General features: G+C 41.0%; 1 protein-coding gene across 2 annotated transcripts in view; it reads left to right on the top strand.

Moving 5' to 3' along the window:
• Nucleotides 1-2,044: 2,044 nt before the first annotated feature.
• The window catches only part of cfap100 (cilia and flagella associated protein 100), a 33,011-nt gene continuing 19,698 nt past the window's right edge, over nucleotides 2,045-15,357 (top strand). Inside the window, exons 1-5 of one of the 2 annotated variants that reach the window (XM_045223286.1) lie at nucleotides 2,045-2,103; nucleotides 4,008-4,100; nucleotides 4,389-4,415; nucleotides 9,344-9,441; nucleotides 10,005-10,197. In XM_045223286.1, the coding sequence (XP_045079221.1) occupies nucleotides 4,391-4,415; nucleotides 9,344-9,441; nucleotides 10,005-10,197 (316 nt within the window). In that variant the 5' untranslated portion in view covers nucleotides 2,045-2,103; nucleotides 4,008-4,100; nucleotides 4,389-4,390. Of the gene's footprint in view, nucleotides 2,104-3,641; nucleotides 3,732-4,007; nucleotides 4,101-4,388; nucleotides 4,416-9,343; nucleotides 9,442-10,004; nucleotides 10,198-15,357 lie in introns of those variants that run through there. The other variant, XM_045223285.1, reaches the window with a different exon arrangement.

Here is a 15,357-nt window from a genome sequence, read left to right as displayed (position 1 = left end):
AGACAGGAAGTGTTTAAAAACCATTAGAATGCGCTTGAACCTGTTTATTTTTTCAGTCACTCCAGCATCCTGAGAGAAACACATGACAGGGGGCGAGTTATTTAAAAAAAAAACATTTTTAGTCATTTAGCAGACACTCTTATCCAGAGCGACTTACAGTTAGTGAATACATTTTTTTTATACTGGCCCCCCGTGGGAATCGAACCCACAACCCTGGCGTTGCAAACGCCATGCTCTATCAACTGAGCTACATCCCTGCCGGCCATTCCCTCCCCTACCCTGGACCAATTGTGCGCCGCCCCATGAGTCTCCCGGTCGCGGCCAGCTGCGACAGAGCCTGGATTCGAACCAGGATCTCTAGTGGCACAGTTAGCACTGCGATGCAGTGCCTTAGACCACTGCGCCACTCAGGAGTATCCTGGGAAACTGGTGGCTGCAATTAAGCATGTCCACATGATTGGAGGAGGAGAGTGAAAATAGATATCTTCGTGATCCTGAATACAGTGCATCACTTGTATTACCTATAATATAAATATAAAAATATTACCTGAAAGGTGGAATATATTCTTCATGATCCCTTTCTTTGGAGGAAATAACAACCAACATATATTTGAATAAGCAGTTAATGACCACAGTATCTATTCTTCTACATGAAAATATTTCTACAGTATATATTTCTTCTACATTAATATATTTCTATACAGTATATAATTCTGTACTGTAGTCTACCGCCTGAGACCAATTGACATCACTACCAGTACCACTCTCTCTCCCTCTCTCACCCTCATCAGCTTAAGTACACAGTATGGGACCTGACCACTGTCACAGTCTGTCAGCGGGGGTCTGGCTGGTAGGAATGTATTAGTGTGAATGTAATACCATGTTGTACAACATGCCAGCCTGTCTGGTCTGTCTGGAAGGCAAACAGCAGGCCCTGGCTGACCTGCTCTGACCTTCTTATCCGCACATCAAACAGCTGGGAGACCTGTTGTGATCGTCATCCCGCCCCAGGTCACTCCCTGGATTAGACCTGGGTTGTGTTCATTAGGCATCAAAGGACTGCAACAGGACTGAAACATAACTGAAGCAGGGAGGGTCTACCTGGACTACCTAAGAAATTATCATTTTCGCTTTCCGTTGCAAAACGTTTTTAAATGTTTTACGGCCAAATTGATTTTACCCCGGAGGGATGCAGATGGGGATCGAGAGCGGCGTCGAGCCACGGATTAGTCGCTTTGCCTTTGTCCTACTTCCTGGCCCTCGAGGGACCGGACAGCGATTATATTTGCAGCCAGAAAATGTTGGTTAATGTCTTAAACTGACTGTATCCTTAATGGCAGGCCTGAGGATAGGGTACATTTGAATAACAGTGGAAAACTGTGGCCATATATGTTAACATACATGTTGACATATATGACATGGTGTGGACAAGGAGATGTCATAATGACATATACTGTATGTAATAATATGTTGACAAATAAGTTAAAACGATACATGCAATATTTTGTATATATTTTTTACTTTATTCAAAGAGTCCCATTGAGATCTAAAATATCTTTGTCAAGGCAGACCATAGCCAAGGAAGCAGCTCCAGTATAAAACACAGAAAATCATACAGCAAAGAAACAAAAACATGCAGTCTAAATACCCACCATACACTATTACTATATTCCATATCTAGCCATCTAGGGCTAAAACAGTGACACACATCCTGCAGCATGTACACTCTTGTATACACACAAAAGGGTTCCATAAGGGTTCCTCTGCTTTCTCTATGAAATAACCCTTTGAAGAACCCTTTCGGGTTCCAGGTAGAAACCTTTTTGTCTTTAGAAATACATTCACGGTTACCAACTATGACTGATAGCTTACAGCGAGTAGTATTCATATTCTTATATACAGTACAGTTAAATTAGATCTTTAGAAAGAGGAGAGGCGCTGTGATACAATATGTTTTTTTATCTGTTTTTTATAACTAAACTTGCTTTTTGCCTGAGTAACCTCTGGTGGCAGAGCATTCCACGATGACATAACTGAGTGACTCATTAAATCTGTCTTTGGTTTGAGTACCGTGAAGAAACCCATAGTGGCGTGTCTGGTTGGGTATGTACAGTATGTCTGTTTGAAGTGTATGCAAATAGATTATACAAGTGGTTAGGCATTTTCAACACACAAATGTTTCTTAAAAAGACTAGAATAGAATTAGTAAATTTCTCCTCAACCCTGAACCATGAAAGACTATCATGCATGCTGTTGATGTTAGTTCTATGTGTGCAGTTAAGGGCAAGGCGTGCTGCTTTGTTCTGAGCCAGCTGCAGCTTTGCTAGGTCTTTCTTTGCTGCACCTGACCATATTACCTGACAGTAATCAAGATGGGACAAGATCAAAGCCTGAACAACTAGTACAGTTGATCTTTGTGGTAAAACACAACATATTTTTATAACAGACATACCCATCCTCATCTTCCACCTTCACAATAACTTTGTCAATATGACTTGACCATGATAACTGACCATCCAGTTCATGTTATAAACTATTGTAGATTAAATGACAAACAAAATGTGTGCGTGTGTGCTTTGACAAAACACCAGTATTAGACTGACTGTCTGACTTTTGTCGGCCGCTATTGACACACTCTGACACAAGACCAACGTGGCACAACTCCAGTCATGTCAGAAACATTTGTAAGGATTTGAACAACCCTTCAAACTTTACTCATAACATAATTTAACAATTTTAGGTAGAGCATTTAAGCCACTGACACTTCTTCTATAAAAAACACACAATTATTTGGTCAAATTAATCAGTAAAATATGGTATGCCTTCAAAAATCTTTAACAATTCCAACATAGAGTAGATGTTGCCAACTGAACTCTTAATCAATGTAGTCAGGGCCGAAATCATAAAGTGTCTCAGAGTCAGAGTGCTAATATAGGATCAGTTTAGCCTTTTAGATACAATTTAAAAATATTACATGGACTCTGAGAAGCTTTATGAATACAGGCCCTGGGAGTATAGAGACAAATCTATTGGCTAGCATAATCGGAGTATTGTCACAACGCACTGTACAGTGTCCTCAGTTAGCCAGGACATTTCAGTACACTGGGTGCCAATAAGGTGAGGTGTAGAGGGGATTGCACAAATCCTCTTTAGGGTATAGGCTATGGGCAGCAGATCAACTGGCAGAGACCTTTAGCTTGAGAAACTGTTGTCCCTCACTGGACACATGAGAAAATATACAGAATTTTTCAATATCAGCCCTCTCACTCTCAAAAATGTGAATGTAGAAATGTTTATTGTTGTGTATATGAATGAGCACATGGACTATGCAAATACAGGTACAAATATAGAATTACCTGTGGTGGTCTGGCTCATACCCAAAATTGTCAGTTGTGCTATAATAACCTATCAAATATTTGTTGGTGCCCAATGTAAACAAATGAGACCTCTCGGGCAATTGGATGCTTAACAATCTAAATCCAAAATTCCCTGATTCTTTTTAAAATGCAGTAGCATAGAACACAAGCGTTTGACGACTGAGTAGAATGTTGGCAAACAGCGTCATCGAGTGGTAAGAAAGTAGAACCTTCTGAACAATGATGTTACCACGGCAACAGAACGCAAACTCGGGACAATCGAGTTCCAAAGTATAAACGCAGAACTCTCTCAAGTTGCTCGTATGACAAAGTGTTTCAGCAGAAGACACTGTCAAGAGATATATATAATTGAAGGTAAGGAAAGATGATCAAAACAAAGCCGTATTTTACTCTGACATAATATTAGATAAAGTTGGTTGTAAAATATTTGGTATGTGACAACAAGCCAATTTGGCTCCGTTGTTAGATTTTTGGGCGATATTGTTGATACACTTTTGGAAACATAAATAATAATAATAATAATAATAATAATAATAATATATTACATTTGTAAAGCACTTTTCATTATACAGAATAATCTCAAAGTGTATAAAATTACAAATTTAAACCAAATATACTTTTTTTTGACAGGGCAACGGACACAAAGAACACAGTTGACGCTACAAAGGACAAGGATACCAAGGAGCACAGCTATTAGCAGAAACCTTCCTATTAAAGAGAAAGGTATTTAGTTCCGTTTGAAATTAAACATTATTGTAACATTCTCTTGATGAAAACAACTAGGCAAAACTATAGACATGTCTTACACAGTTACAATGTGGACAGAAAATAGCCTATGATGTTACTCACCATTTTAACATTAGAGAATTACCACATTCACCATTGTGAATACCCTGGGCCTATACAGTGTTGTGATAGGTATTCGATTGACTTATAATTGGCATGCAGTGTGTGAAACAACCAGTCTTAGTAACCCAGATTGTGGTAACTTGCATTCACTTTCTATGCTAGGGATGCTGGCACCAGCATCAAGGCACAGTAAGTATCCGTTTTATAAGTCTTCATCTTGACACTGATACTGTACTAACAATGGCTGTTACTAAACACATAGGGGAGAGTGGGGTAAGTTGAGCCATTTTTTACATTCAGCATTACTCCGTCAAGGGAAATATAGTATTCTTTCTAACAAAGATATCTACAGATATTTCAGGATGTTATGTGTCCCTGGAAATATTCAGAATTAATGTAAACATGACAGTTTTGAAAACAGAGCTTGTCCAAAAAAAGTGGTCTCTTGGCACAATTTACCCCCTGGGTATGGGGCAAGTTGAGCCCGGGACATGGTAATTTAGGAGCCTACACATTTCTGTACTGAATGAAATATTAACACAACCTTTTAAAACTATTTCTATCTTTATTTCCCAAACACAATTCAACACAATCACAATCGCTTTTTTGTCTTTTAATAATTTTAAGCATCTTTTAACACCTAACAGGCCCTGTTGTTACCTCAAATCCCTGTGAAAATGCCTTGCATTACACCTGGGAAGAAAACCTTTCAATTTGCTCAACTTGCCATCGGCTCAACCATTGGCTCAACTTACCCCATGGCAAACATTTTGACTATATTAGCCCACACAGCTACAAGGATGTACTTTCATGTTAGGTTTCGGACCTCATATTGAAGCTTGTCTAGAGCAATCTTAAAATGATCTACTTTGGGTAAGATACAAGCATCATGAAACCTCTAACATAATATATTAATTTGACTTAAGTTTTATGGACCTAACTTGCTTAACACTTTTTCAATGTGGTTTCTTCCTTCACAGACTCAATGAAATTATAACCTCTTCCTAAATATTTGGTCAAATGATTAATTTTGTGTATGGTTTCCTAGAAACAATGATGGCTCAACTCCTTTTGCTCAACTTACCCCAAAAAACAGCACGGTGTCTCACTTTTTATTGATCTCTCTAAGGCTTTTGATACAGTTGATCATGAAATACTGAGGCAGAGATGGTCGAGCGTAGGTCTTTCGGAGCATGCAGTTGCATGGTTTGCTCACTGTCTGTCTGCCAGTGCACTCAATTTGATTGGCTCTCATGTCTGTTAATTGTCTGTCTGTAATGGTCCACTCTTATTCACTATTTATATAAATAATTTAGACAAACGTGCAAAATGCGCAACTTCACTGATATGCTGATCATACTGTTATTTATTGTTGTGCCTCGTCTCTCACAAAAGCTTTCCAGAACTTGCAAACTGCTTTTTATACTGTTCAACGTACCTTGTGTCAATTGGAGCTTATCCTCAATGCTGACAAAACTAAACTAATGGTATTTTCTAAAGAAAGAAATAGACCTCTGAACCTTTCACCTCTTACTACCTGTCAGGGCAATGTTATTGAGGCTGTAACCTCATATAAATATATTGGAATTTGAACTGATGACGGCCTCTCTTTTAAATTGCATATTCAACAACTTACAAAAAATGTGAAGCTGAAGTTGGGATTTTATTTTAGGAATAAGGCCTGTTTTTCTTTTGAAGCCAGAAGGAGGCTAGTATCAGCTACATGTACAGTGAGGGAAAAAAGTATTTGATCCCCTGCAAATTTTGTACGTTTGCCCACTGACAAAGAAATGATCAGTCTATAATTTTAATGGTAGGTTTATTTGATCAGTGAGAGACAGAATAACAACAACAAAATCCAGAAGAAAACGCATGTCAAAAATGTTATAAATTGATTTGCATTTTAATGAGGGAAATAAGTATTTGACCCCTCTGCAAAACATGACTTAGTACTTGGTGGCAAAACCCTTGTTGGCAATCACAGAGGTCAGATGTTTCTTGTAGTTGGCCACCAGGTTTGCACACATCTCAGGAGGAATTTTGTCCCACTCCTCTTTGCAGATCTTCTCCAAGTCATTAAGGTTTCGAGGCTGACTTTTGGCAACTCGAACCTTCAGCTCCCTCCACAGATTTTCTATGGGATTAATGTCTGGAGACTGGCTAGGCCACTCCAGGACCTTAATGTGCTTCTTCTTGAGCCACTCCTTTGTTGCCTTGGCCGTGTGTTTAGGGTCATTGTCATGCTGGACAACACATCTGCCACACTGATCCTCAACACGGGGGCCCCTCAGGGGTGCGTGCTCAGTCCCCTCCTGTACTCTCTGTTCACCCATGACTGCATGGCCAGGCACGACTCCAACACCATCATTAAGTTTGCCGACGACACAACAGTGGTAGGCCTGATCACCGACAACGATGAGACAGCCTATAGGGAGGAGGTCAGAGATCTGGCCGTGTGGTGCCAGGACAACAACCTCTCCCTCAACGTGACCAAGACAAAGGAGATGATTGTGGACTACAGGAAAAAAAGAGGACTGAGCACGCCCCCCATTCTCATCGACGGGGCTGTAGTGGAACAGGTTGAGAGCTTCAAGTTCCTTGGTGTCCACATCAACAACGAACTATCATGGTCCAAACACACCAAGACAGTCGTGAAGAGGGACACGACAAAGCCTATTCCCCCTCAGGAGACTAAAAGATTTGGCATGGGTCCTCAGATCCTCAAAAAATTCTACAGCTGCACCATCGAGAGCATCCTGACTGGTTGCATCACCGCCTGGTATGGCAACTGCTTGGCCTCTGACCGCAAGGCACTACAGAGGGTAGTGCGTACGGCCCAGTACATCACTGGGGCAAAGCTTCCTGCCATCCAGGACCTCTATACCAGGCGGTGTCAGAGGAAGGCCCTCAAAATTGTCAAAGACTCCAGCCACCCTAGTCATAGACTGTTCTCTCTGCTACCGCACGGGCAAGCGGTACCGGAGTGCCAAGTCTAGGTCCAAAAGACTTCTCAACAGCTTCTACCCCCAAGCCATAAGACTCCTGAACAGCTAATCATGGCTACCCGGACTATTTGCACTGCCCCCCCACCCCATCCTTTTTACGCTGCTGCTACTCTGTTAAGTATTTATGCATAGTCACTTTAACTCTACCCACATGTACATATTACCTCAACTACCTCAACTAGTCGGTGCCCCCGCACATTGACTCTGCAACGGTACCCCCTGTATATATAGCCTCCCTACTGTCACTTTATTTTACTTCTGCTCTTTTTTTCTCAACACTTTTTTTGTTGTTGTTTTATTCTTACTTTTTTGTTTAAAATAAATGCACTGTTGGTTAAGGGCTGTAAGTAAGCATTTCACTGTAATGTCTGCACCTGTTGTATTCGGCGCATGTGACCAATAAAATTTGATTTGATTTGATTTGATTTGATCCACGATCCATTTTCAATGCCTTGGCTGAGGGAAGGAGGTTCTCACCCAAGATTTGACGGTACATGGCCCCTTCCATCGTCCCTTTGATGCGGTGAAGTTGTCCTGTCCCCTTAGCAGAAAAACACCCCCAAAGCCTATTGTTTCCACCTCCATGTTTGACGGTGGGAATGGTGTTCTTGGGGTCATAGGCAGCATTCCTCCTCCTCCAAACATGGTGAGTTGAGTTGATGCCAAAGAGCTCGATTTTGGTCTCATCTGACCACAACACTTTCACCCAGTTCTCCTCTGAATCATTCAGATGTTCATTGGCAAACTTCAGACGGCATGTATATGTGCTTTCTTGAGCAGGGGGGACCTTCTGCGGGCGCTGCAGGATTTCAGTCCTTCACGGCGTAGTGTGTTACCAATTGTTTTCTTGGTGACTATGGTCCCAGCTGCCTTGAGATCATTGACAAGATCCTCCCGTGTAGTTCTGGGCTGATTCCTCACCGTTCTCATGATCATTGCAACTCCACGTGGTGAGATCTTGCATGGAGCCCCAGGCCGAGGGAGATTGACAGGTCTTTTGTGTTTCTTCCATTTGCAAATAATCACACCAACTGTTGTCACCTTCTCACCAAGCTGCTTGGCGATGGTCTTGTAGCCCATTCCAGCCTTGTGTAGGTCTACAATCTTGTCCCTGATATCCTTGGAGAGCTCTTTGGTCTTGGCCGGTTTGGAATCTGATTGATTGATTGCTTCTGTGGACAGATGTCTTTTATACAGGTAACAAACTGAGATTAGGAGCACTCCCTTTAAGAGTGTGCTCCTAATCTCAGCTCGTTACCTGTATAAAAGACACCTGGGAGCCAGAAATCTTTCTGATTGAGAGGGGGTCAAATACTTATTTCCCTCATTAAAATGCAAATCAATTTATAAACATTTTGACATGCGTTTTCTTCTGGATTTTGTTGTTGTTATTCTGTCTCTCACTGTTCAAATAAACCTACCATTAAAATTATAGACTGATAATTTCTTTGTCAGTGGGCAAACGTACAAAATCAACAGGGGATCAAATACTTTTTTCCCTCACTGTATTATGACGACATTTTCAGACATTTTTTTTTTTAGGTGGGACTGCTGTTCAGGCACACACAAAAAAATCTGGAGGCGAGACGAAGTTCGGAGCCGAAGTCTACGCCCCTTCGTCAGTGATTGGTCAACAGTAGGGATTCTTCAATAAAGTCTTCGTTGTCATTCAACAAGAGACGACATGTTTTCATGCACATTTTTTCATTAAGAATTACTCCACTAAACATCTTAGTTAGATGTAAAATTGGGTGACTAAGATCACCTCGGCAAAAACTTCAAAATTAATGAGTTATCTTTTTTCACTATTTTGAGGCTACGGCATCTCAAAATGGACAAACAGTACTGTTGCCACTTTTTTCAAATGTTTCAAGCGAGTTCGGCTAGGCGCCAACGGAACTGAAGCATGCTTTTACTCCTTTGACGCCCTTACTCCTTTGGCTCAACTTACCCCTCTCTCCCCTACTAGTTTATTCTTGGTATTGTGTTGGCAACATGCATGCTGTTTTTGAGAGAAAATGTTACTGGTACTGGTTTAAATGCAAGCCACAGTTGAATATGGGCTACTCTTCTTTTGACATTTGTCCCTGTTTTTTATTGCTACGTGTGAAGATGTATGTAAACAGATGCCTGGGGCGAACCCTTTTAAAGTGCTTGACAACAACAACCTATTTCTGATCAGGAACAAGGAAAAGGAGCGCAGGAAACTGGTGTGTATGTGTGTCCATGTGTGTGTGTGTGACAATAAATATTTTTGAGTCATTATTATCGATTCAATACAATTGTTAACAATGCAACTTGGGCCGGGATTCAATCCGATCGTAGGGTGTCTGGCATTGCGTTTTTTAAAGGCAATATCCGATTGAGCCGACATATGCAGTGTTTACCGTTAATGGGATCTCCGCGAACGCGGTAACATTCCCTTTAAAAGCTACAATGTCTATAACCTGAGATCTGTATATAATGATGAGATGCTCATACCTTCGCCATAACAATGGGAGTAGTTGTCCCAAAGGCAGGAAGGTAGGTGACAAGCTTAGGTCCAAAATAAGTGGCCTTATTTTGGACAGATTTTGGAAAAAGTGAAACCTCTCGCTTCGGCTCTTCCTCTCTGCTATAACCCACGATTGGATTGAATCCTTGCCCTGGTTTGAATCCCAGCCAAAATCATGTTTTATTCAGTGCATTACACATATAGTTACTTTTTAGTTACCTCTGTCCAACTGGTATCTGTCCAACATCATTTAAAATCACGCACCTATTTTCTTTCCAGGAGCTGCAGAGCCAGTTGGGTTTGCGGGTCCATGAGAAGGTGACCTATGCGGGCCGTATGAAGGCCAACCAGGGTGACCTCCGCAGGGAGCTGAGAGAGGGGCTGGAGGAGGACACAGCCCAGCCAGGAGGGGAGGAGAGCAGGCCGGCCCAGCAACAAAACACCCCTGCCTGGAGGGTGGCCATGATCAAAGGTGCACACACACCAACACACACCATGTTGCCTCACCATAATTGACATATTATGACACACGCATTTAGGTCTATACACACACATACTGTATAGTGTAGGCCTAAACACAAAGGCCTTAGGCTTGCACTGGAGTCATTGACACAACTGAAATAATTCTTATGGTCAATCAAGAGCACTGAAAATACAGACTGCAAAACAATACTTTTTATTTTCCTCTTTGCCTTTATACTTAACCTCAGGCCCATCGTTTGACAATGCCATGCTATTTCAAGTTTCAAGTTGTATTAGTCGTATGTACGGGATACACATGGTACAGATGTCAGATCTTAACTTGGGCCTAGATTCAATCAGCTCAAGCGTTAACCGGCGATAGCAGACACCCGCATAGCGGATGTTTTGGCAGTGTCAGAGGTGGAACTGCGTTGGAGCCATCAAATCGGTGAGCAGCTGCTCTTGCAATCATTGTCATGAAGCCACACCTGCCCCACTCTTGTTAGAAGTTCAGAGCGAGAAAGTGTAAGCTATATAGAAATAATTACACTCAAATTGAAAAATTATTAAACAAAATAATGAGGATTTCTGTCATCCTAATCGAGGTGTAGATTACATCTCACATTCCAGTGTTCAAACTTGTAAACAAGGCTGCATGGGATTTCTGTTAATGTGACTCCTCTGCATGGGATTTCTGTTAATGTGACTCCTCTGCATGGGATTTCTGTTAATGTGACTCCTCTGCATGGGATTTCTGTTAATGTGACTCCTCTGCATGGGATTTCTGTTAATGTGACTCCTCTGCATGGGATTTCTGTTAATGTGATTCCTCTGCATGGGATTTCTGTTAATGTGACTCGTGCAGCCCTTGGCAATGTCCACTTTAGGTATAATGCCAGGAGACACTTGTGGATTTGACAGCTCTAACACAGCTATGCGGATGTCGGCTAAAGTGGATCTGATTGAATAGAGCCCACGATCAATCTTTTGTCGAAGAGAATTTCCCTACTGCATCAAAATGAGAAGTTCTCTTTCTCTCCATGCGGGGGCAGTTGAGTCATTGGGATCAGGGCTTGCTATCAAAATCATCCTCTCTCTCGCTCAAATGCTAGGCCTAGGTCCTATTACAGCAACATTAAAAAGTACAAACATATATTTCAAATGCAGCCATACACATCAACAACCGTCGTTTTATATAGCTTATTAACACAAGATATATATTGGTCTCCACTAAGCTATGACATACAAGTGTCAAGTGTATCCGAAAATGCAGCTGTACAGTAGCCTACACCTAAAATATAGCCTACCGTAGCCTATCAAAACTAATTGCACACATAGGCCTTTAATATCAGATGTAAAGACAAGATGAAATTGAGAATAATGAGGTAGCCTACGGAATGGAGCGCGATGGCGCGTGAAAGCCCATGATTTTTTTTTGCTTTACAATATATGTCATCGAAAAAGAGGATAGCTTAAGGGTTCTAGCGAACCTAATGTTACCAATCAACTGTCAAAATGTAGCTCAATTGTGGACTGGGGTGGTCTAGTGGTTATGGCTGCTTCCTTCAGCGCTCACATGAAGGCTTACTGTGTTGGCATGGGTTCGATTCTGGCCCATGCCCTTCTGGCACAAATAACTCAATCCCCCCATTGACTTGATTTAGTTACACATTTCAGATATTTTACCCCGATCTTCATAAGAAATTATCATACCAGACACTTTTATAGACAGTTGTATTTAATAGGTAACATAAATAGGAAACAAATAAAATAAGAACAGTAGGCTACACCAACAGTAGTTTCCATTCATACGAAGTGTAAGCGAGGAAATACTTTATTTCAATTGTATGGAATGCTTGTCAAATAGATCAATCGCCCTTAGTCTGTTCAAAAAGTTGTTCCGATGAAGGGTGAACATATCTTGAAAGACTTTGGTAGCAAGCAGGACTAAGGTAACAATGACATCTTTTAGGGAATGGTAATGAGGTGACCAATAATGGTTACAATTTAGATCAGCTGTGCGGATTAATTTAGAATTTATTGATGGTTTGAACAGCTTGTTGAGCAGCTGATTTCACCATCCCCATTCCTGCAATTTGCGCCAACCCTGTCTCTTTAAGCACGCAACAATGATTTGGTCCTTATCGTTCAAGAATCTGGCACTTTGCCGCACCCATGTGTTAATGTTAAAATCCTCCCACTGCTAAATGACATATTATAAGGCCTAGCCTAGATCGTCATCATACTGTATTATCATTATATTATACAAGCCTATTATTATTTTTTCTTAAATATATTTTTAAGGAATGGGGCAGTCCCACTCCTGTCATAGTTTTTTTTTGCTTTTATTGAAGAGATAAACCAGTGTTGGAAATACAGGGAAGGTAGGGGGAGGGGGAGTCAAAGGGCAGTGGGCCGGATTCAATCCCATGCCAACTCTGACATATGTGTGACGGGGCCCGCGGCTGTAACCACTGGACCACATAGGCACTGAGGCCACAAATAATTGATTCTGCCTATTGCTTGCTTGAATATACGCCCAGTGGACCTGCAGTCTAAAAATAGCCTGCATAGCCTATAAACACAACAAGACTGATGGAACAGATCACAACGTTAAGCTTAGAATGTTGATAAACAATACTTTTTTCACATTATAAGCAATGCACACATGGTAATACGCGTGAATGTTCCAAAATGCAAGTAGCCAGAAAACACCGGTCTAATGCGCACCACACATGCCAGCAGTTTCATATGACAGAGATGGAAATACATACAGTATCTGTAAAATATTCAGAAGAGGGGAGATCTATTTCAGTAGGCTTAGTGCACTTATTAGCCTATTAAATCACTGTCCTGCACAAATCAATGAGCCATCATCATCACGTGTTCTCTCCCAGTATGCATAGCCGAATTACGGATACCATCCTATATTTAAGAGTAATCCCCCCAGCCCTGCCCCTTTTTTTGCACGCTGTCGGGACCACCATTGGACTGGTATAAATTGTACAAATTGCTAGTTGGGCCTTGGGGTGGGGGCTAGGGTTGAATATTCTCCCAGTATTTTACAAATGTTCCATCCCGAGAGTAAATCACTTTTCTCCTGGGTAACCCAGTATTTCCCGCCAAAACCGGAAGTGTCATTCAAAGCATTATAAAGCATATAAAGAGGCCTATGTTTGGATTTGATTAGAGCTTTGATCGAAATGTCAAGCCTGATGCTACCTGAGCCTGATGAGCCATACATTAAATACATTTTATGAGCCCTACATTAAAACCTCTACGGGATCGGTGTCCCTTATATGGGACGGTTGTTGCTCAATATTCGATATGAGACTAGAATGGTGTTGTAAACAACAGCCAACTTTCCGGGACATAAACATGTCTTATATGGGCAGAAAGCTTAAATTATTGTTAATCTAACTGCAGTGTCCAATTTACAGTAGCTATTACAGCTAAAAAATATCATGTTATTGTTTGAGGATAGTGCACAACAACAAAACACTTTTATCATGGCAACTGGTTTGGTACAGTCACATCTGAAGGTAAATAATGTACTTACATTCAGTAATCTTGCTCTGATTTGTCATCCCAGAGATAGAATGTTGTGTAGTTTTGTTTGAAAAATCTATTTTTATATTCAAATGTAGGAACTGGGTTCTACAATTTGACCTCTGACTCCACACCCACCCCGCCCGGCCATCTAGATGTGTGAAGATTAGTGTATTTTCTGTAGGGAAGCTAATGATCCATCATTTATGACATTCCTGGGAGTGTGCAAACAAAATGTTGTATTACCATAGCATTTTTGTATGTTCTCTATAGTTATGTACTTGAAAACCAATTCGACACATTTGGGAAAACTCCTGGCAGACTTGATACAAAATATTGTGTAGTGATGTAATTCTTCACTGGATCCGTCTGAAACTTTGCAAACACACTGCTGCCATATGGTGGACAACATCTAAATTACATCTATAATCCTACATCACTGTCTAGCCTTTCTCTTGCATTTCAAAGATGATGCAAAAAAATAAATATATATATATATATATATAACGCATGTTTTATTGTTTGTATTATCTTTTTACCAGATCTAATATGTTATATTCTCCTACGTTAATTTCACATTTCCACAAACTTCAAAGTGTTTCCTTTCAAATGATATCAAAAATATGCATATCCTTGCTTCAGGTCCTGAGCTACAGGCAGTTAGATTTGGGTATGTCATTTTAGGCGAAAATTGAAAAAAAGGGTCCGATCCTTAAGAGGTTAAAGATATTTAATGCCCAAATGATTTTTCCATTATCCAATACATACAGTGCATTCGGAAAGTATTTAGACCCCTTGACTTTTTCCACATTTTGTTACGTTACAGCCTTATTCTAAAGTTTTTTACCCCCTCATCAATCTACACACAATACCCCATAATGACAAAGCAAAAACTGGTTTTTATAAATTTGGGCAAAAAATAAATAAAAATAAACGGAAATATCACATTTACATAAGTATTCAGACCCTTTACTCAGTACTTTGTTGAAGCACCTTTGGCAGCGATTACAGCCTTGAGTCTTATAATAATATGCCATTTAGCAGACGCTTTTATCCAAAGCGACTTACAGTCATACGTGCATACATTATTTTTTTTTTGTGTATGGGTGGTCCCGGGGATCGAACCCACTACCTTGGCGTTACAAGCGCCGTGCTCTACCAGCTGAGCTACTGAGAACCACACTTCTTGGGTATGACGCTACAAGCTTGGCACACCTGTATTTAGGGACTTTCTTCCATTCTTCTCTGCAAATCCTCTCAAGATCTGTCAGGTTGGATGGGGAGCGTCGCTGCACAGCTATTTTTAGGTCTCTCCAGAGATGTTCGATCAGGTTAAAGTCTGGGCTCTGGCTGGGCCACTCAAGGACATTCAGAGACTTGTCCTGAAGCCACTCCTGCGATGTCTTGGTTGTGTGCTTAGGGTCGTTGTCCTTTTGGAAGGTGCACCTTTGTCCCAGTTTGAGGTCTTGAGCAGGTTTTCATCAAGGATCTCTCTGTACTTTGCTCCGTTCATCTTTCCCTCGATCCTGACTAGTCTCCCTGTCCCTGCCACTGAAAAACATCCCCACAGCATGATGCTGCCACCACCATGTTTCACCGTAGGGATGGTTCCAGGTTTCCT

The sequence above is a fragment of the Coregonus clupeaformis genome, chromosome 10, assembly GCF_020615455.1.
Source record: "Coregonus clupeaformis isolate EN_2021a chromosome 10, ASM2061545v1, whole genome shotgun sequence".
In the NCBI taxonomy this organism is placed as follows: Eukaryota; Metazoa; Chordata; class Actinopteri; order Salmoniformes; family Salmonidae; genus Coregonus; species Coregonus clupeaformis.
This window is presented reverse-complemented; position numbering and strand designations above follow the sequence as displayed.